Source organism: Zingiber officinale, chromosome 1B, assembly GCF_018446385.1.
Source record: "Zingiber officinale cultivar Zhangliang chromosome 1B, Zo_v1.1, whole genome shotgun sequence".
Classification (NCBI taxonomy): domain Eukaryota; kingdom Viridiplantae; phylum Streptophyta; class Magnoliopsida; order Zingiberales; family Zingiberaceae; genus Zingiber; species Zingiber officinale.
In genome coordinates this window covers 145,162,181-145,183,615 of record NC_055986.1, presented here as the reverse complement: position 1 = coordinate 145,183,615, position 21,435 = coordinate 145,162,181, and the positions used below count along the sequence as shown (strand labels likewise).

General features: G+C 42.2%; 3 protein-coding genes across 3 annotated transcripts; 2 read left to right on the top strand and 1 right to left on the bottom strand.

The window, feature by feature from the left end:
- Positions 1-733: 733 nt before the first annotated feature.
- On the top strand, positions 734-4,614 carry LOC121983548 (14-3-3 protein 6-like). The gene is made up of 4 exons (XM_042536350.1): positions 734-1,298; positions 1,503-1,625; positions 4,071-4,187; positions 4,295-4,614. Exons 1-4 carry the CDS (start codon positions 819-821, stop codon positions 4,349-4,351), a joined length of 777 nt encoding a protein of 258 aa, XP_042392284.1. The 5' UTR covers positions 734-818; the 3' UTR covers positions 4,352-4,614.
- An 826-nt stretch (positions 4,615-5,440) lies between these two features.
- Positions 5,441-8,489, bottom strand: LOC121983532 (exocyst complex component SEC15A-like). Its single transcript, XM_042536349.1, has 3 exons — positions 8,277-8,489; positions 7,682-8,159; positions 5,441-7,583 (listed from the first exon to the last, which is right to left on the bottom strand). Exons 2-3 carry the CDS (start codon positions 8,087-8,089, stop codon positions 5,613-5,615), a joined length of 2,379 nt encoding a protein of 792 aa, XP_042392283.1. The 5' UTR covers positions 8,090-8,159; positions 8,277-8,489; the 3' UTR covers positions 5,441-5,612.
- An 8,255-nt stretch (positions 8,490-16,744) lies between these two features.
- Positions 16,745-20,295, top strand: LOC121983516. The gene is made up of 6 exons (XM_042536348.1): positions 16,745-17,145; positions 17,905-17,990; positions 18,110-18,229; positions 18,314-19,111; positions 19,192-19,399; positions 19,494-20,295. The coding sequence occupies exons 1-6, from the start codon at positions 16,833-16,835 to the stop codon at positions 20,009-20,011; spliced, it is 2,043 nt and encodes a 680-aa protein (XP_042392282.1). The 5' UTR covers positions 16,745-16,832; the 3' UTR covers positions 20,012-20,295.
- The last annotated feature ends 1,140 nt before the right edge of the window (positions 20,296-21,435 follow it).

Below are 21,435 nucleotides of genomic sequence, written 5' to 3'. Positions count from 1 at the left end.
CGACACTGTAAGCATTGACGGATTAGTTACACTAGTTTAACTCATAAACGGAGAAGCTCGACGAGAAACAAAGCAAATAAATTAAGGTTTCGCCGTGTTCTATCACTTCAAAATACATGGATTTCTATGTTTTCCAATCATCTATTCACACTCAGACGCTAGTATAATTTGCTTGATTCTCGGCAAAATAGAGTGAACTTGCAGCAACGCCGACGTTGGAAACCGGCAGCCTCGTCGCGAATGGGAATTCGTGGGAGTTTGCGGCAACGGTGACTGCACGTTCGTGGCCACCGTGATGCTGCGAGTTTGCGGCCACTGCGGCCCTACAAGTTGGCAGCCTTATGGCGACACCATCGGACTTTACCCCACTAGGATTGGGAAAGGAGATAAGAGATTTTTCTCAGAGAAGACAAAATCTCATTCCACCTAATTTTTAATGGATGAAAAGATGGACGAAAATTAACGCGCGGACAAATTCTAAATCCTTTTTTCTAGTTTTTTTTATTAAAAAAGTACAACTCTTAGAGAGTAAAATTTTTAATTACTTAATTTTTTATTATCAGGTTTGTTGTTTAAGTTTATTAAACTACCAAAAAAAAACGAAGAAATTGAAAATGATGGAAAATTGAAATTACGAATGTACTGAGACGATAATTTCTGGGTGCTCTTTGGGGTAACTGTTTTGGGTGGACTGTTGTGGACTACGACGGTGATAAATTGAGCTGCCAATCTCCAATTTCCATTTCTTCGCCTCCGCTGCGTACCCATTTACGGGGCCCAGATCCTATCCGGCAGGCGGCGGCGGCGAGGTTTCGGCGATGGCATCAGCGAGGGAGCAGAGTGTGTACCTGGCGAAGCTGGCAGAGCAGGGGGAGAGGTACGAGGAGATGGTAGAGTACATGGAGAAGGTTGCTAGATCGGTGCCGGCCGGGGAGGAGCTCACCGTGGAGGAGCGCAACCTCCTATCTGTTGCTTACAAGAACGTCATCGGCGCCCGCCGAGCCTCCTGGCGGATCGTCTCTTCCATCGAGCAGAAGGAGGAGGGCCGCGGCAACCATGACCACGTGGCTGCCATCCGCGCTTATCGAGGACGGATCGAGAACGAGCTCTCCAACATATGCGCCGGGATCCTCCGCCTTATCGAGGATCGGCTCATCCCGGCCGCCGCCACTGCGGATTCCAAGGTCTTTTACCTCAAGATGAAGGGCGACTACCACCGTTACCTCGCCGAGTTCAAGATCGGATCCGAGCGAAAGGATGCAGCCGAGGGCACTCTCTCAGCCTACAAGGCTGCTCAGGTCCACTCCGGTTCTCTGGATCTTGATCTGGTTCATTTAGTGCTCCTGTTGGTGCGATTTAGGGTTTCAGATTAAGTGCATGCTGCTAATAAAGACGATTTCCCCCTGCTTATTTTGTTTATTGACCTCTCATTTATTGCTATTAAACATTTAAGTTGTGTTCTGGGAATCTAGCGAAAAATAGCTGATCAGTAATTCCCTCAGGATATTGCATCGGCGGAGTTGGCATCTACTCATCCAATTAGGCTAGGACTGGCCTTGAACTTCTCAGTCTTCTACTACGAGATCTTGAACTCGCCGGACAAAGCTTGCTTTCTTGCGAAACAGGTGAGCCTATCCTGTTCTACTGGATCTTTTTCTTACTAGGTGCTCAGTCATGACAATACATCTGATGTTATAGTAATATACTGACTTTGAAGTGTAATTAGCTTGTCTAGTCTGGTTTGGTTAATTTCATGTGGTACCTATGGCAAAACAGCTTGTAGTCAACCACTCCAGCTAATTATTTTGTAAAATTTTCCAAGTATTATCCAATTTGAACTATTTTGATTAATCATTTTGTGCAACTTCCTACTTGCTAGTTACTAGTGCACACTTTGCATATCATGGTGGTGTTGCCATCATGAGGTCCAGGATCAAATCCTCTTAGGGCAGACAATTGGCTAGCGCATGGTGGTGTTGCTATCATGTGGTCTACCCGTGATTTACCTCTTCTATGTTGGCTTGGGGATGGGCTGGCGGAGGCGCTAGGGGCGAGCAAATCGCCTTTTGCCATCACTAGTGCACCCTTTGCATATCCAGGACACCTGAATGGTGAACTTCCCTAATGCTACTCACAAGCAACATTCCAACCTTATAACAAATATGTTTGAAATTCATGTTCATTTGGTCGTTGGCATGATTTTTTACTTGTTCTAGGATCCAATTAAATCATCCACTGTTGTCGTCTGGCTTAGAACTGACATTGATTGTCTTGAACTTGAGCATCATAATCAAATCATATAGACACTTTAATTTGGTAAACTAGTGAGAATAAGCCAGCTTTTCAAGATCCTGCATATAGGCGACATGAAGGATGTGTTTGAATGGTGACCTTGGAAAAGTTGTTTAAATGATTGTGCATACATCTGTTGATATATACTCTCCAATTTGGATAAAGTTGACTTTGTCAGATTATGTTCTCCAATCTAACTAACTTGTGAGTTAGAATAGGACACTTTCGGTTTGATCACTATATTGGGTGGTCAAGTGGTCTCAAGATATACAATCTCCATACTAACAGATAAAGTAGAGTGCCGAATAGTGTTTGTTTTTGGGTTCATGAACAAGTCAACTAAATAAAGAAACATAAGTCATCTTCCATGATTTATCATAGAATTGTTAAGGGAAGCATAGCCTTCTTGATTCTTGAAAGATCCATTTTGTAGGTATAGGCCCTCTATCCATATTTATTGTGTAATTGACTTGTTCATGATTTAGTTGGGAGTGTTTTGCAAAGTTATCTGATAGCTTAGCAACCTTAGGGGGACTCACTCATGGGACTTAATAAGTATGAGGTGGTTTATTCAGAGGACTCAAACTTGATGATGGTGGAATGTTTTCCCCTGTGTTGCAATGTAGAAGTGTTCCTAAACCTAGATCAGACTGACCAGTTCAACCAGTTAATTGGGAGGTGAAAACCAAATTAGTCTCATTATTTAAATGGAGGCCATCTAGAACCCAATTTTTGACCGGTTGATCTGAAAATTTGGTAATTAGCAGGGCCTCTGCTTCTTGCCTGGTATGGGTTTAAAAACATTGCTTGTAAGGTGAAGTTTTATGTTACTTTCGGCCTTCTTCGATATCCTTTGGTTAAAACCTTCTTTGTGTTAAGCTGTTAAAGTTGTTTTTCTTTTCAAATATCCCTTGAAAGGGAGGGGAAGCATGAGGTTTGCATATTTGTTGTGGAGAAGGTCTTCCTGTAGCCCTTGCTATTCATTAAACTTGTCTTCCCTCTCTATCTTCAATTCAGTTGAAGTTGGTTCTTCAACTTGATTCTGGACTCTCAATTTTCACCTCTTTGAATCACCACTTGTCTAATTAGTATCACACGTAGCCCAATTTGGCAGGTCAAAGAGTTGTATTATGAAAAAAATTGGCATACTAGAATCTTGTTAAATTTTGGTTCTAACAGAACATCTAAAAGGTGAATAACTGGGTACCTTCTGCACCAATATTCCTCGTGTTACTAAATTGGATTATTGCACTTGTTGGTTGAACTAGATCACCAAATTGAGGGGCTTGATCCAAGCTGCATCTGGATCAACTTTACACTGAAGCAAGACATGGTGTTGGTTTCCTAGTGAGCGATCCTTACCAACACTGAAGTCAGCTTAACTAGGTAAACAAAATTCAGCTTAACGTAAAAAAAATGATGATAAAATGCTAAGTGTGCGCATACTTAAGAAGGATCTCATTTTTAGTTGTGGTTCTCTCAACCTTATTATTGACATGGGGCTTGGGAGCAGAGAGATTTGTTCAGCATGTTGTCAGCCTTCAAGTTCCTGTCTATGGGACATCCGTCAAATATTTGATCAGATGATTGAGTGGACAAAGCCCTATTTCTAACAGTGGTACAAGATGCCCCTTAACAATTTTCATTAGTGGATATACCACTATCAGGAACTCTACTGGCCAAGAATCTCTCTCTCAAAGTTGCTGTGATCCATGTACATTTGATTTTGTATGAACTCTTATCGTCCATGTAGCATTAACTATCTTGTCACATTTTAGGCTTTTGATGAGGCAATCGGAGAGCTGGATACTCTTGGAGAGGAATCATACAAAGACAGCACTCTGATCATGCAGCTTTTACGTGACAACCTTACCTTGTGGACCTCAGATATGCAGGTGTCCTAAACGTTTCTCCTAAAATTCTTGCCATTTTGCCATTGTTGATCCGTAAGCCTTGGCCTCTTCATGAGTCTAATTCATGGCTACTTGTATTATATCTTTAGGATGATGGCATGGACATGGATGAAATCAAAGAAACAACCAAGCCTGATGATGAGTAATAGCAGCTGAGAAGATTTTTCAGTGTGGTGCGTAAATTTAATGTCCACTGGCTTTTCTTGTCACTTTTATTTCTTCTTCCTGTTTTCTGTGTGGCTTGTATTTCTAAAATCCTCCTAGTGGTTATGTATGCCTGTTCTTAGTGTCCCAGAGAAGTTTGGATTTGGTGGGTACTAAAAGTGTGGCCAAACTGTGCTCTTAAGTTCCACTTATGGGATGTTATGGCATTCTATTTGTAATCTAAAAACTAACATTAGTTTCTTTATTTTTGGTATTGTTCAATTTGGCTTCGTACTCTCTCTTTCTCTCTCGGGAATTTAAGGGGGCGTTTGGTACGCGCGTTTTCCATTTTCATTTTCTGGAAAACGCGCGTTTTCTGAAAAACGGTGTTTGGCTTGCGTTTTTCGCGCGCATTTTCTAAAAAATTGACTATCATTTTCTAGAAAAACAGATAATGATAAAAAATCATTTTTTGTTTTATAGAAAACACGCGTTTTTCAGAAAATAAAAATGAAAATGATGCAAACCAAACGCACTCTAAGCTTTTTCTTTTCTCATGAAATTTTCAATCCGTTTTATCCACTGAAGGTGATTTTGAATTGATTTATTATATATTTATAAAAAAAATACCACAGACGAGTCATCCGATGGAATGGATTTGAAACTTTGTGGTAATTTGGTTTTCGTTTAATAGTAGTTCACTCACTTTTGCAGTATGTCTTACATATGTGTGTGTAATGTTTCGAAGTATTTGACACTACAGTACTACTGTAACTAGGAGTAATTGGTCGACGTGATCGCTCATGTAGATGGTGAGGAACGTCGAGATCTGGAAGATTGGTCTTCGACATGGCCAGACGGGGACGATGCCATGAAGGAGGATTAATTATGGTTGTCTGCATGAAAGCGGAGGAACTAATTGGTCGTTTAAACAACTGAGGGTGAAAGCGGAGGATCAATTTCCAGAGCTTTGGCAATTCTATAATACATCTGAATTGTATCCTCAAGAAAGACAATTCTAAGCTCACATCAACGTCCTGCTCAATAACAATTTCCAGAGCTTGGGCATGATCTTAACACTAATCCTCTTGCAAAATGTACAAATAAATAAAGAGATGATGGCAAGGAAGTTCCTTGGATCATCCTTCTGATACTCGTATAAATATCAAGTTTAGATTTCTTTGATAGAAACGAGAAAGATGTTAACTGAAGTCAAGTAACAAAAAGAAGCCAAGTTCTTACTGCATACTGAATGAATGATAGTTAACTGAAGTCTTTCAGTCTTCTCTTCAACATGTCCATGGACTTCTTTCGAGCATCTTGCTTCGCATTTCCTCTCGACAGACTTCCGAACAACCTATCCGGCGCATCCTTGAACTTTTCGCAGACGTTTGCAACTTTCTTGTAGTCCAGAGCTCCATAATTTTTCTCCCTGATCACAGGATTCATGAAATTCTCAGGCTGATTGCTGAGCAGAAGGTTCACCAATTGCCTGGACTCTATCAAACAGTCTTTGAAGCTACGATCTTTGTTCAAATCGATCAAGCCGGAATTCTGAAAGCTTTCTTCTGCGAAAGATTCCAACACTCTTACATCATTACCAATGCCGACAACAGCACTAAGGGTGAACCTTTTCAGGTTATCACTAAGAAAAGCGACTACAATCGAGTCAGAAATATGGCTAAGAGCGCCAATTCCGATCTTATAAACAGCCTCCAAAGACAAAATTTGCTGAGCAGTGGATATCAGGTTGTCGAGAAACACGACGAGTTCGTTAGCATACTCATTCGGGTTCTCGGTCGAGTCATCAGCTATCCAATTGATATTGTTCAACAATGCAAGATGATCATCCAACTTGGAATCGATCAAATGCATCAGTGCAGTGTAGGCAGCATTCTGTGATGCCTTGAATACAGCCTTAGCAGCCAACCCGGCATTCGGCCTCTTGACTAACCGTAACGGAACGGAGCAAAGCCGGGCAGCCTGACAAAGAAACATGTCACAAGTGCACTCAAGAACAGCTATGTTCGCCGCAATTTGCATCGCCTGGGAAACGCCTATATTGCCTGTGTGAATCATGCTTAGCAGTGCCGCATTCAGCACTTCAATCATGAGCTTGTCTAAGTACTTCTTGACCACATCGTAGAAATTGATCGGGCCGCCGTAGGATAAGTAGCTGACAGAGTCCTCAATGAAGGAACGAACGATACGGCACGAATCTGGAACTGAAGAGGAGAACGGCGCGACGTAGGGGAAAGCCGGCACTGTGTCTGAGGACTGCAGCTGGAACGACAGCACGTTCATGTTGTACTCGTACTCTTTCTTGATCACCATCTGCTCGAAGTCATCGCTGGCCAGGATGTCTCTGATTTGCTTCCGGCACTCGCTGATCAGGAGGTCATGGTACTTGTCCCTGCTGCTGTTGAGGACCTGAATCAGAGGCGCCGCCCTGTAGCCATGGCGGGACAGGGTGGCGCTGAGGAGAGTGACGAAGTCTTTGATGAGTAACAGGTGGCTGGTGGTATCCGTCCGCGAGAACTGATTCTCCAGCACCGCCGTCATCTTCCCGATCGCAGTCTCCCACAGGGTCTCCACCTGACTCTCCGACAGCAATTCCCCGGCAGTTCGAAGAACACGATTTTCGACGATGAAGAAGCCGGCGATCTGGGCGAAGAAGGGCTGGTGGGACTCGAGAAACGCTTGCGCCGACGAGATCTGCAAGTCCAAGTTCAGCTGCATCAGGCGGTTCTTGTAGTAATACTCGTGAAATTTCGCCTTGAAGCCGAGGCAAGTGTGGATGTGGTGCGCGCGATAAACCGGCGTCAGGTCGAACTCCAGCACCGAGTCATCATCGATGAGCTCGATGTCCAAAGAGTAGAGAGAATCTCCGACGACGCCAAATCTGCTCTGTTCTATGGCTTCCCTTTGGCGAGACCGCTTCTCCTCCTCCCTTTGTCGAGCCGCGGAGGCCTGTCCGATCGCCAACTGCCCAATTTCCCTAGCCGCACTTCGTATATGAACGAGCCAGTCGTTGAACTCGCTGCAGACTTTCTTCTCGATGTGCTTTTTCAGCGTCGGTATCTGCTTCTCGATCACCTTCTTGAAGGCCTTGAGAGGGGTGTTCTGGATGTAGTCCTTCTCGATCAAGTCTAAGATTTTCACTGCGTGGTAGAACCTGCCGCTCGAGATGTGCATGTTGCAGGTCAAGCACAGCTTCGAAACCTGAATGCAAATCTATTGAAGTCGATCGATCGATCGATCGGTTAATTAATCAGTTTGCCCCAAATCCTCCGACTGCCAAAGGAAAAGGATTTATTACGTTACGTACGTACCTTCAATGTCTTCATGGCTTCTGAGACATTCTTCTTGATCGAGTACAGCTCGAGGAGCTCCTCGAGATTTAGAAGGGATCCGGTTGCCACTCCCTGTAACCGTAGATTCTCATTGGAGAGCATGCTCTTTAGCTCGTCGGCGTCGACTAAGACGCCGCGTAGCTCGTCGACGGCGACGATGAAGTCCTCGTAATGGAGCTTGCAGAGCTCTTCGATCTCGATTTCCTTTTTCTTGGCGAAGTTTCTGAGCTGGTGGACGAGGGTCTCGGGCTTGCCGCTCTCGAAGGCGTGCCTGACGGCGGGGCCCAAGTCTTCGCCATTGCCGATGGAGGTTGCGAGGACGACGTCGACGCCGCCTTCTACGTTTTCTATTGCGGGGCGCCTCTTGGAGGGCGCGTGCAGCATCATTTTCTCAAAACCCTACGCCAAATGCATGCAAATCCTTGACCACCCGTGACAAAAATGGCGACGGAAATCCCTGAAACTCAGATTCAAAATGCAGCTTTTTTCATTTTTCAAATCTAAGACGGAAAAGAAAAAGGTGAAATTTTTGTATGGTTATTGATATATCTCAAAGAGGCTCTGAGGAGGAAACCTGGATCGCAGGAGATGTCGCGTTGAAGGAGGCGGAGAGGATCGCTGGAGGGCAGAGGAAGGAGAAAGATGAACAAGAACAAGTATGATCCTTGAAGCGCAGCAATCGCTGCGCAGTTGAATCAGTCTTTCGTCCATTTTTCTGCCAAATGTCCAATTCCCCTTAAATCTAAGGCCCTGGTTTAAATTATATGTTATTTTTAAACAATTGTATTACGAGTTTCAATATTATCTATTTCGCATATTTATTTTCGTAATTCTAAAAACTCTTAATATATTCCCCCCACCCTTTTTTCTATTAAATAATCACTTGAGTTTGCAGACGCATATCTCAAAATCTTTACACAAGCCTTTGCAAGATTTTTGAAAACTCACCCTCCTATCAAGTTGAGGTCCAGGGCATAGATACATTATTGAAAAAAAAGGCTTTCACTTATACATTTCCAATGAAATTGACTTATGAATGTATATTGATCATGTCTAGAGGCTAGGGAGATGATGCGTTGACTCTGATGGCTAATTTGTTGATCGATGGATGACTTCCTTAGCTTAGAATGAGACCCTCCACCGTTTCTACATACAATACGTCGATCCAACAAACGTTAGTGATAAAAAATCAGGGAAGATGTTATTGACAAGGTCCTCCGACACTCAAATTAGTCCAGCATTGGATGGAGGAATGAAGAATAGTTCAGAAAAAGCTTCGCACGAGAGTAAGGTGTAGGTGATGCCAATTGTGTACCTTGTCAACGGAGATGACCTCCTTTATATGTCATCTCTCATAACCTCCGTGACCATGAGATGACTCAAATTGTCAGAGTTTTTTAGGAGATGAAAAGTGTACCACCTTAAACTTCTGGAATGATTATCCGAGGAATCTTTTATCTACCCATTGATGTACTTTTTTGGCGTGTATGCTTCGCGCCCTCACTGAGGCGGTTAGAAAAATATGATGTCATGCTTAGCTGGCCTATAAGAGGCAAAATAACCTTTGAAGAAGTCTTCAAAGGAATATTCCTTGACAAGTTTTGATGATCTATTATAATGTTGTCAGAAGTTGTCTACTAAGTATATTTTGGTCGGTCTTCAAAGCCGACCTTATTTATACTCGCCCTTATATTAATATGCTTGGTTGTGTATCTAATGTTATAAAAAACTGTTAAGAAACTGATATGATGTCCAAAATATAATAAGAATCCATTTGAGAAGCCACATGATTAATTATATGTTAAAATAACCTTTAAGAGACGATGTGACACCAAGTACTTTTAGACCCGGCCAATCCTTTGTTGGGGATCTTACGGCAGCTAGAGGGGGGTTGAATAGGCGTGCCCCCAATTATTCGCTTCCTACATATAGTGTGCAAGTAGAAATACAATAATACAAAGACAAATATGAAAGTTAAAGACAAAGAAGAAATGTAAACCAATACATGTTTATATAACGTAGTTCAGAGATTAGGGCTATTACTTCATGGTTATTTGTAAGGTGGACGATCCCTATCCGTTGGTAGATTAACCCCCGACAAATTTCGACTATCTCAAGTCTCCTTGTGGGTGGAGAAACTTGGATTAGTAGTGCGGGAGAAAAGAAAAAAATATTACGAACTCGATTTGGTGTTGCACCTGATTCGAGTAAAACTGATTCGTAAAAAGAATTAGAATGTAGCTACAAAGCTAATTCTAATTGACTTCCGAAAAGCAAAAAACCATGTAAAATTACTTTGAATGGTGGTTGCACCAATTCAAAACGACCCCGCTCTGATACCAATTGTTGGATCGAGATCGCGCTAGATGGGGGTGAATAGAGCTCGTGGCTATTTTAACTGAATTGAAAAACTATCGGAGTAAAATACACAGCGGAAAGTAAATGCAAACACACAGAGACGCAAGTGGTTACTTGGTTCGGAGCCTGTGACGACTCCTACTCCAAGGCCCGCGATCTTTGATCGCTTTCGGTGGGCAACAACTATAAGCTCGTTAAATGTTTACAATTTGAAGTACGACAATTAATAACAATAAGATATACCAAAGACAATAGAAAGGTGAAAGAACTGAGCTCCGGGTCGTCGGGATGATGTTGCAGCACTTCGGGATCGACTTGTTAGCAGCAGGAAGTAGAAAGTTCGCTTCTGAAATCGTTGATCGAATGTGCACCCCAAGGCTCCCTTTTATAGCTCTGCAGACGCTGATCCAGATCCCCAAGTCTTGGGATCAGGTTTGACTCGAGGCGGATCGGTCGACCGATCCCCTGTTCGGTCGACCGATCAGGCGATCTCTTCCTATCTGATCCGCCCGATCCTCTCGCTCCGCTTTGTTCTGGTCAAACTCCATCCGAGGTTCGGTCAATCGATAAAACGGTCCGGTCGACTGATAAGCTCTTCTGACTCAACCCAGTCATCCTGATCCAGTCGACACCCAACCTAGGTTCGGTCGACCAATCCTAAGGTTCGGTCGACCGATCCCCTGGTCGAGCTCGGTCCAACCTCTGGAGATCTTATCTGCTAATTTGTGGGTTCGGTCGACTGATCCTAAGGTTCGGTCGATCGATCCCGGTCACTTCTAACTCTGCATAAAAATGTTAGTCACCTGCAAAACAGAGTTAGAACACAATAGAATATATAAATGAATAAACTGACAGCCTTTGGACTGTCCGGGTCTGACTTCGGGTTTCCGACCGGAAATCCTAGGTCGACCCGACGCCTACTGTTCCCTCTTCGGGGAACGTACCCTCACATACTCCACTCAGGAGATTTACCTGTTGCTAGTACGATCCTCCAGATCGACTAGACTTTTGCTCGGCGCTCGTTGCCTCCGGACTTTCTGCTCGACGTCCGCTTCCCGACCCGTCCAATCTTCCACCTGGTTCGCGACACCAGGACTTTCCACCTAGGGTTACCACCCCTTAGGACTTTCGCCTGAAGCACTCGACCCGCCAAGACTTTCGCATTGGGTTACCACCCCCTATGACCTAGGGTTACCACCCCCTAGGGTTTTTCCTTTGCCTAACCGCAACTAGAACTTTCCTGAAACACTCAATCATACACATTAGATAACAATTAAACTTAATTTTGAATCTCTTTGTCATTATCAAAACTTGAGTTCGATCGTCGGATGCTTCCCGCACCAACATAAATGGCTTTCCCTTGCCATTTATTAACTTCTCCTTGCTATAGTCATATGCAACCCTAGCATAAGACTTTCCCTTAGCCTTGGGGAATCCTCCATTGCCATGATCATTTGCCACCCTAGCATATGATCTCTCATTGGCCTGGAGGGACTAGATCAGCATCCCAAATCCGATCTATTATTGTTGGGTTTTTGGCTACCCAACACCATACTTAATCCCGTAGATCCAATAGTGAATTTCTTAAGGAAATTCTCCAAACTATCAAGCTTTGACTTCAAAGCTTGATTTTCCCTTTCTAGGTTCCTAACCCTAGAATTTACTTGTCCAAATTGGACATTCCTATACCTACCCATTTTAGGCATGTGTCTCCCCTTCTTGGGATTAATGCCTTAGTTTTCCTTAGGTATATTGTTTCTAGATTTATCATGCATGAGTCTCCTAGGGTTATCTCTAACATTTACCCTATTCCTATCATGATATCTAAATTCGAAATTTTTTATTGCTACATAATGATAATCATTATTTTTCCTAGCATGGGAACATAAGAATTTGAATTTGAATTACACTTCAAATTAGGGTATACCTCCCTTACCCTTGAAGCTCCCCTTCGACTTGAGCTCCTTTTCTTCTTCTCCAATTTCTTTCATTGCTCCAACTTCTTGAGCTCTTTTTTCTTTGGGCATTTTGTATGGTAGTGCCCCATTTCACCACACGTGAAGCATCTAATATGCTTCTTCTCCTTTTCTTCCTACAACTTAGATTAGATTCTAAAGAAATTGAATTAAGTTTAGGAGATATCGATTTCTTACCCATTGGACACCTACTCTTGTAGTGTCCCTTCTTATTGCATCCGAAGCAAAATGATGTGGTCTTTTGACTTCAATTCGGTGGAGATGCTCACTAAGTTGGTTTCCAAGACTTCTTCTTCTTCACTTGTCTTGTAATCTTCTTCAATTCTTGAGGATGTAGATGATGTCTTATATTCCTTCTCCTCCTCGGATATTGAGCATGACTCAATTTCCGTTGGCTCCTCCTCAACTTGAGCCACTTCATCATTTTTTTCTTGTGTAGGCATGAGTTCTTATCCTAGAACCATCTTTACCTCGCTCCATAAATCGTGGGTGTTCTTATATTCATTTACACGACTTATCACGTTAGAAGGTAAAATTTTAATCAACATTGATATTACCTTATCATTTGCCTTTGACCGTGATGTTTACTCCTCCGTCCAATATTGTAGTCGGAGTTTCTTCCCTTTCTTGTCTTTCGGGACTTCAAATGATTCCTCACGATATCATTGTGTCCCAATCCGTTTAGAAGAAGTTCTTTATTTTCACCATCCAAAAGGTGATGTCCCATAAGCTTCCTCCTTCATACTTCAGCGGTTCTATCAAGCCGGTCATCTTCTTAGTTTCCTCGACGGTTAGTCTGACGGAGGGCGACCTCGCTCTGATATCAATTGATAGGGATCTTGCGGCCGGCGAGAAGGGGGTTGAATAGGCGTGCCCCCAATTATTTACTTCCTACGTATTTGTTAGTGCGCAAGCGAAAATACAATAATACAAACACAAATATGAAAGTTAAAGACAAAGAAAAAATACAAACCAATACACGTCGATGTAACATGGTTCGGAGATTAGAGCTCTTACTCCATGGTTATCTGTAAGTTTGTGATCCCTATCCGTCGGTGGATTAGCCCCTGACAAACTCCAACTATCTCAAGTCTCCTTGTGGGTGGAGAAACCTCACCACAACTCCAACCAAGATCTCTTGGATTACACAAGCACTTGAGAACTAGTAGACTACTAATTACACTTTAACTAAGTCTAATTTCGTCACCTTGGTCGGTCATCCCAAGCTCCTTCTTATAGAGCTTGGAAGAAAACAACCATGTTGTTTTACCGTTACCAGTCAACTGGTCCTTGCACCAGTCGACTGGTGCCAGCCTAACGGCTTTTCTACCAGTCGAGTGGTCCATGAACCAGTAGACTGATCCCAACCATTTCGGGGATATAACCTTTCTGTGCTCACCACCAGTCGACTGATCCCAATACCAGTCGACTGGTACAACCCTATACTTAGGGTTCCCCATCCCGAGTACATTTCTCTTAGCACTCGGACCCTCACAACTCATTTGACTCTTCTTCGCAGCTTTGACCTCTTGCGTTCAAGCTTACTTCCTTTGGCTCTCGTCCCTCGGATACATCCAAGCCCGCGGCTCGTCCCAATACCATCCTTCGCGTATGCCTCGAAGTCGCTTCCCTTGGCTCTTGCCTTCAAGCCTTTTTCCTTTGGCTCTCGGGCTTCGAATGCATTCAAGCTCACGGCTTGTCTCAATGTCATCCTTCGCATATGCCTCGAAGTGTGCTTCCCTCGGCTCTTGTCCTTGCTACCTTGTCCACGGTTCCTCATATGCTTCATCTTTCACCAGACCTGAAGCTAACAAGCTGAGTCGTATGTGTATCCTGTAAACCTGCACACTCACATACACATATCAAATAACAAGGGTAATCCTAACTTAAACCCTTTGCTCAAACATCAAAACACATGGTCGCACTGACCATTGGGATTGCTCCAATACCCTTATATGGCCAAACGTTAATGGGAAATCTCCTGAGGAAAGGTAGTTTCAAGCCTGGTTGAGCTTTCGCCCACTCGAGCGTGTATTGAGAACTTTATGAAGCCACGTGTCCTTGAGCCCAATCGATCTTTAACCAACCGAGCGTACACAAGAAGCCTTATGATCGTCTGGTCTTTACCCGGTCGAGTGAATATTAGGAGCTATTCATGAGGCTAAGGGCTTTGGGCTCTGCCGGCCTTTAACCGACCAAGTGTACACAAGAAGGCTTATGATCGTCCGACTTTTACCCGACTGAGCGAATATTAGGAGCTATTCATGAGGTTAAGGGCTTTAGGCCTGGCCGACCCTTTCCCAGCCGGGCTTACATAATAAGCCTTATGATCGTCCGACCTTTATCCAACCTAGCGAATATTGGGAGCTTTATGAGGTTAAGGGTGCTCAACCCGACTGATCTTCGCCCGATCGGGTGTGTATATAAAAGCTTTATATTCGTTCAGACTTCATCCGACCGATAATATATTAAGAGTTTTATGAGGCTAAGTGTTGTTAAGTCCGCCCGATCTTTACCCGACCGAGCGTACACAGAGAGTATTATGTTCGACCGACCTCAATCTGACCAATCATATATTAAGAGTTTTATGAGGCTAAGTGTTATGAAGCCCACCCGATCTTTATCTGACCGAGTGTACACAAAGAGCCTTATGTTCGACCGACCTCTATTTGGCTGACCGTATATTAAGAGTTTTATGAGGCTAACTGTTGCGAAGCCCACCCGATCTTTACCCGGACGAGCGTATACAGAGAGCCTTATGTTTAATCGGCCTTTATATGATCGATCATATGTTAAGAGCTTTTTGAAGCTAGGGGTACTCGACCTGGTCGGTCTTTGCCCGACCGAGCCTGTAGAGAGAGCCTTATGTACCTCGAGTCCAGCCAACCTCTGATCCGGCTATGCAAGGATAAAGAGTTTCTAGAAGGCCTAAGTATCTAGAGCTCGGGCGGTCTTTTATTCTGCTGAATTCCTTGTAACTTGGCCGACCATTTTAGCTACCAAGTGCACTATCTCTTTAGTTTCAGAGTAAAACTCTAGTGTCATCATATTCGACCGGGTTCGTTGCTAGTCATCCTTATCTGGGCGTTCTGTTATAGGGTCGCACGAGCGAGATCCGAGAACTTATAGGCTGGGCGATCAATAGAACCAAGTGCGAAATCCTCTCTTATCCTGATTTTGACCTCCACATCACCTTGGTTTTGACTAACATGTCATCTTCAAGATCTATTCGTCATAATCCGTATCATATATTATTTAAAAATTTAAATATTTGATATTTTTTTTAGAACTAGTGGAGTTATATGAATTTATTAGTAATGTTTTGGTAATGTTGATTAATGAGTATAGTTAATCTTAAATATTATAATGAGTTTGTAATAAATTTTTTAAAAATTTAATATTCAATTTATGCTATCAAATTTAGATTTAATGGTACGGAAACGTTAAAAAGATTTTTAAGACTATTAATTTTGATTAAAATTTTTTAACATCTATCCATTAATTTTGACCGTTTGAAATCTTTTCTTCATGTCGATTAAGAATAGTAAACTTTAAAAACTTGCAAATCCTTATGCAAAAGAAAGGGAGACGCATGCACTCAAACACTAATGATTATTTCATTAAAAAAATGGTATTTAACGGGGAATGTGTTATGTATTTTTGAAATTATAAAATTAAATATCCGAAATTAATAATACTTCATCATGTTTGAAAGAAAACAAGATGATAAACTAAAGATGTAGCTCGAAAATTGGCAGGACGAATACTCCATATGATCTTACAATATAAGAAGTGTTAGTATCGGATTAAAAAAGAGTTTCAGATATTAACTTTCTCAAATCAATTTTTGATGATTTAGAGAATAGTAAAAATATTATAATAAAAAGTATGTAAAATAATAAAGTTGTGCATATATTTAGCCACTACCTCTCTTATACTGTTAGTATAATTCATCGCCTGTTTATTAAAATGTTATATAGAGTGTAAAATTGGTGTAATTTTGCATGTTTTGATTAGAATTAAACAAGTAAAAAAAAGTTTAAATTTATTATTTTGACCCATAAAAAAAAGTCTTTGATAAGTTTAACACGGCACCCACTTCTCATCATTTTGACCGCAATATAATCTGATCCATTCTGATTCATTGTAATCCAGCTATTTAAAAAGTTTTAATTAAAACCGTTTTAAATAATTTTATTTAATCATTTATGTTATAGCAGTTTTAATAATATTTAATCAGTTTGAACCAAGTTAAAAATTTAAGTTATTTAATTCAAAATGAAAAAGATTTAATAATTTTAGCTAAAACAATATTATTTTTTTTTAAAAAAAATAGACACATTTTAACATAAACAATAGGCAGAGCCTGTCCTCGTTCGGATCATCTCCGACACGCTCGGGTTATTCAAGCGGCACAAAACACGCCACGTTTCAAACATCGAGCAAAAATCGAGTCAAAGGACGCGTTTATGACGTAAGCAACGCGTTTGTCAAGCTGGACATCTGATGACGGTGGCGTTTCCGTAATTGTTTCTCAGATACGAGGGTCTTCGTTTTTTCTTGAGATTGGTCTTCCTTTTTTTCGTGTTCGTTTGGATTTTCCGCATTAGTTTTCGTGCTTTAGATCTCCGCCGTCGATCCTCAAAACCGATGACTCTCTCAGTCATTTCAGCTCGCTATATAGCTGAAGGGAAAAGAATTTAAAAATGCCATCTTGATCTTGTTCTGGTCGCGGAGGGTGGAAGAGGCAAAGGGGGGCGGCGATTTTCTAGGGTTTCGACGAAGGCTTTGGCGAGATGGAGGCGGCGAGGTATTCGAGCTGGCAGGAGGTGGTGGTGTCGAACGGAAAGGGGCGCCGGGTGGTGCACTACTACCTCAAGGGCGCCGGCGGCAGGGCGGATCTGGCGGTGGTGGGCCGGGAGAAGAGTTCGCGACACATGTCCTACGTTGTCCCGAATCAGTTTGTTAGATCTCTCATCGCCAGGCCCTATTTCCTACAACCCTCACCCTCTTCGTCATCGTCGTCGCTGAACTCGCCGCCGGAGGCGGTCTCGTTCAAGTGGCGCTCGAGGAGGGAGGTCATCGACTGGTTATCTTCCCTCGTTTCAGGTATGTGTCCCATGGTTTTCGTTTTTAGGTTGGATTTGGGGGAGAAGCTTCGAAAAAAAACGGGGTTTGAGGAAGGAATTTAATTTGCTGATCTGTATTTTATTCTACGCGAGGAGAACATTTGATGGTTCTTTTCGTTTTTCCTAATGTTTTGTTTTGTTTATTTTCATGTCTTTGAGAAAGGGCTTTTGCTATTCGGTTTATGTTTTCTTTGGCAGCTGGCAAGCGCCATCCTGTTTCCAAAAGCAGACGTTACGTTCAATTGCTGTTCCTTGATTAGAGTTTATTGTTCTATTTTAATTCAAATAATTCGATTTCCTGCAATCTTTCGTCTTTGACATCTTCCGTACCTCTATTCTGGTTCTGAATTCTTTATTGCTTTGTTTGTTATGAAAAAAAAAATTGTCTTCATTCTCAGATCTATTGCGAGTTCATCCCTATTTTACCTTCATCGCTAGCTGGAACCTAAAAATCAAAATTTTTATTTTCCATAATTTGTTCATGGAGGAATCTTCGAGTTTTGTTTATTTGCCATGGAATTTGTTTTTTCTCCGTAGTTTGTAGATTATGAAATCTGTTCTCTTAATTGTAAGTGATTTTATCTGATTTTTTTTGCTGTTGATCTTTGGAGTTCCTTTCTGCCTAGATATTTATCGTGTGTTCTTTGACATTATCTGACATCGTCTTTTTGCTTTCTTTGTTAAACCTAGAATTTTGAGCTGTCTACAATTTGGCTAACTGACACGCTTGTTCTTGCAGATCCCATTGGCACTGTATCTTCTCCTTCTCCTGATAGGTTTGGGGTTGGTGAGGATTATGAAACTGCAGATATGCTAAACTTTAAGGTACTGAAGACATCATTCTTGGGTTTTCTTCTTCTTCTTCTTCTTCTTCTTCTTCTGTTTTTTGGCGTTCCTATTTAGTCAAATTTCACTCATCTTTGATGCTACTGCTGTTCATGCAGTTTCCTTCAGAGAAAAGAAAGCATCCTTCAAGAGAATTTCAATGGCTAGGTGCCCTGTGGCTATGCAGAAAAAGGAAAAGGCATTATCGATCCTTCTGCAAGAATGGAGTTACAATTTCGGTATGAACAGTTACATTTTCATCTTTGCTATCAGTATAATCTTGGCGTTCTAGTTTTTAGAATTCATCTATTGCCTTTCTGTAGGTCCATGATTTTATCTTTGTTATGGTGGAGGAGAACAAGAGACGCGTTGGATATGTGGATGATTTATATGAAGACTCACGGAGCAACAAAAATATGGTTGTGGTACGATGGTTTCACGAAGTTGATGAACTTGGTATTGTTTTGCCTCCCGATGCTAATGACAGAGAGATTTTCTTTTCTCTTTGTCTTCAAGATTTCAGTGTTGAATGCATCGATGGGTTGGCTGCAGTCCTCAGCCCTCAGCATTTCGAACAATTTCAGAATGAGGCAAGGCACACCAGTTGGAGACCTTTCATGTGCCACAGGCAGATCGATAATGATGACATCAAACCATTTAACATAACTCAGCTCCAAGGCTACTGGAGTCAGGAAATAGTTCGTTCTATGTCCTTCACGTCGCCTTTTAAGTTGCGAATAAAGAGAAGCCGTCCAAACTCTAGTTTTTCTGAGCATAAAAGCAGTGATGTTTCTGTAAGTGGTTCCAAGAGGAAGCACCTTTCGCAAGCCGAGAGTGGTCATGATGCAGAAACTTCTTCCGTAGATAAGACAAGGCCTGTTTGCAGCAAGTCTGGAAGGAACCCTGCTAACACCCTTTCTGAATCTGCATTGCCAACAAAAGAATTATCCGAACACAAATTTCAGCAACAGTTTCATGCTGGGACTCATGTTGAAATACTTTCACAAGACAGCGGAATAAGAGGTTGCTGGTTCCGATGTGTGATTATAAAGAGGCACCGCGACAAGGTGAAGGTCCGTTACCAAGATATTCAAGATCCGGATGAGAGTGGCAATTTAGAGGTAGATGCTCAGATCCTCTTTCTGTAGTTACCATTGTGACTTGGCATCCGATGCTAATGTCTTTTTTTTCCATCTTACAGGAGTGGATTCTACTATCCAAAATTGCAGGACCTGATAGTCTCGTGATTCATAGTGAGAGGCCCATTGTTCGTCCAAAGCCTTTGCAGGGTGTATCAGTTTGCCATTTCCATGTTGGTGCTATTGTAGATGCGTGGTGGCATGATGGATGGTGGGAAGGTATTGTTATACGAGAAGAATCTATGGGGCGACTGCATGTATACTTTCCAGGTAAATAGAGTGGCATGAATATGTAACGTTAATGGTTCTTTTTGTTTGTTTTTCAAAACTAACTTTGACATATTTGCTAATTTCGGTTGTGTAGGAGAAAATTGTTCCTCTACTTTCAGCGAAGCTCAGCTGCGGCAGTCCCATGATTGGATCAGTAACAAGTGGAATGCTATAGAAGACAGGGTCGACATTGCCAACTCTCTGCTGTCTAGTATCAAGGATTCACCTCTGCTTGGCTCCTTCAAAGGGAACCTCACGATGCAAATGGTTACCAATAGCTTATCGGCTGGTGGCACAGCTAGCGGGGGTTCATCAAGTGATTGGGAGGCTGGCATTCCAGACCTGACCAAGGACTACCAGTTCAAGCTAAAATGGAGTTCATCCAAGAAGAGGAAACATCGAAGGGAAGTGAATCTCAATGATGCTTCTGCTTTGAAGAAACGACATCGTGTGACTAACAGCAGTAGCCATCAGGCCTTGGAGGAGCATATTCTATGTGGAAGCTTTGTGCTGCCCAAGTCATTGACAGTAGATCATGAGAACTGCAAGATTGGTAGTGATCCCCTTTTCAGTACCCCAATGGCTCTTTCCAATCTGGTGATGTCCCAGTAAAGTTTCAAGATTGTACAGCCCCCAAAACCGGAGGGAATGTGATACTTATTCAATTGGTCATTACTAACCATGGCTTGATGCAATTTTCAAGCATCACCATGCTTGCTCCTCTCAGACCAGGGATTCTGTAGGATTAATAAACACCTTGAGCTGACGAATTCTGACATGTACTTCTTGTATTTATAGCTCATTTAGGACTGTAACTAGGATTGCTTGATGTAACAATTCCTGGAAGTTCTATTCTAACCTTTATCAGTACAAGTAAATCCAAATTTTGCTGCCTATATTCATTTTGGATGCGCCACTTCCTGCACTGCGATTGTTTGACCGACGTGCATTATTGATTTGGCGTGCTGCCGGCTGGTATTGAATTCAAAGCTGTGTGCTTTGTTTTCTAGCATGTAAGAACGAATACGAGAGCATTTTTGTCGCTTTTTTGTAAGTTGCGTGGGTGGCTTCCTCCTGGTCTTCTTCAGTGGGCGGCACGAGGGAAATTGCAATTTTGTCTCTTTGTGAAGCAATAACTCAGTCAGAAACGGCCGGCCGCTGGTTTTTACCAACGCAATCGCGAATTTGATCACATGGCCACTTGGCCTCTCGGTTGGCTAACGCATCAGGTATGGTCAACTTGAAATCTAAAATTCGAATCTTACTATAGTAGAAATAAATATTTTTCTCATATATATTTATTATTAAAAGGTTAATAATCATCTATTATAATTTATCATTTCCCTATTGACCGATTAATAAAAATTATAGAGACGAATATAATCACTTTCTACCAACTTGATCACATGGCCACTTGCATGCCTCGGTTCCACAAACTTACCATTGATTCTTGTTTTTTAGAACGACGAAATCCGACCAGACGTCCTTATCTTTAAGGAGAGTGGCGCCCAAATCGTCGATGGACGATGTTGGATAGCGTGGACAGCAAGAAAAGTTAAGAGGAGGACCACAAGCACACAAGCATCGATTGGTGGGTATCGATGGGCACAGCTGCAAGTGGTAATTGACAATTACGGGCGATAGATCTTTTCCTCTTTCCTTTGCCAAGATAGACACTAGATATATGGGCTAAAGGGCTATTGAACACCAGTAATCTGGACTTTTTTGGCAGCAGAATCGTTGACGAAGAATGGGTTACGTGATTAGACAGCTTCAATTCCCGCTCTTTATCTTCAAGAAAAGGGCAAGCACGAGGAGAGTGTCAGGGAATCCGCGAGACCACAACTCATCCCACTTGCAATAAAGTTGGTAGCTCCAGACCAAAATTTTCCTTCTGATAAAGCAAAAGTGTGATTGAAATGGGATCCATAAACTTAAAGATGCTGTCTCCGGCCAACTATGGCTTACCGCCTATGTGATCATTTCCGGGTCCCTTTCCGTTATCATCTCCGTTCAAGCATATAAGCACGTTGTAG

Coding starts and splice junctions, on each gene's coding strand:
- LOC121983548 (XM_042536350.1), top strand. CDS start 819: ATGGCATCAGCGAGGGAGCAGAGTGTGTACCTGGCGAAGCTGGCAGAG. Junction 1,299..1,502: donor CAGCCTACAAGGCTGCTCAG/GTCCACTCCGGT, acceptor TAATTCCCTCAG/GATATTGCATCGGCGGAGTT. Junction 1,626..4,070: donor CTTGCTTTCTTGCGAAACAG/GTGAGCCTATCC, acceptor GTCACATTTTAG/GCTTTTGATGAGGCAATCGG.
- LOC121983532 (XM_042536349.1), bottom strand. CDS start 8,089: ATGATGCTGCACGCGCCCTCCAAGAGGCGCCCCGCAATAGAAAACGTA. Junction 7,584..7,681: donor AAGCCATGAAGACATTGAAG/GTACGTACGTAA, acceptor CGACTTCAATAG/ATTTGCATTCAGGTTTCGAA.
- LOC121983516 (XM_042536348.1), top strand. CDS start 16,833: ATGGAGGCGGCGAGGTATTCGAGCTGGCAGGAGGTGGTGGTGTCGAAC. Junction 17,991..18,109: donor CAGATATGCTAAACTTTAAG/GTACTGAAGACA, acceptor CTGTTCATGCAG/TTTCCTTCAGAGAAAAGAAA. Junction 19,400..19,493: donor ACTGCATGTATACTTTCCAG/GTAAATAGAGTG, acceptor TCGGTTGTGTAG/GAGAAAATTGTTCCTCTACT.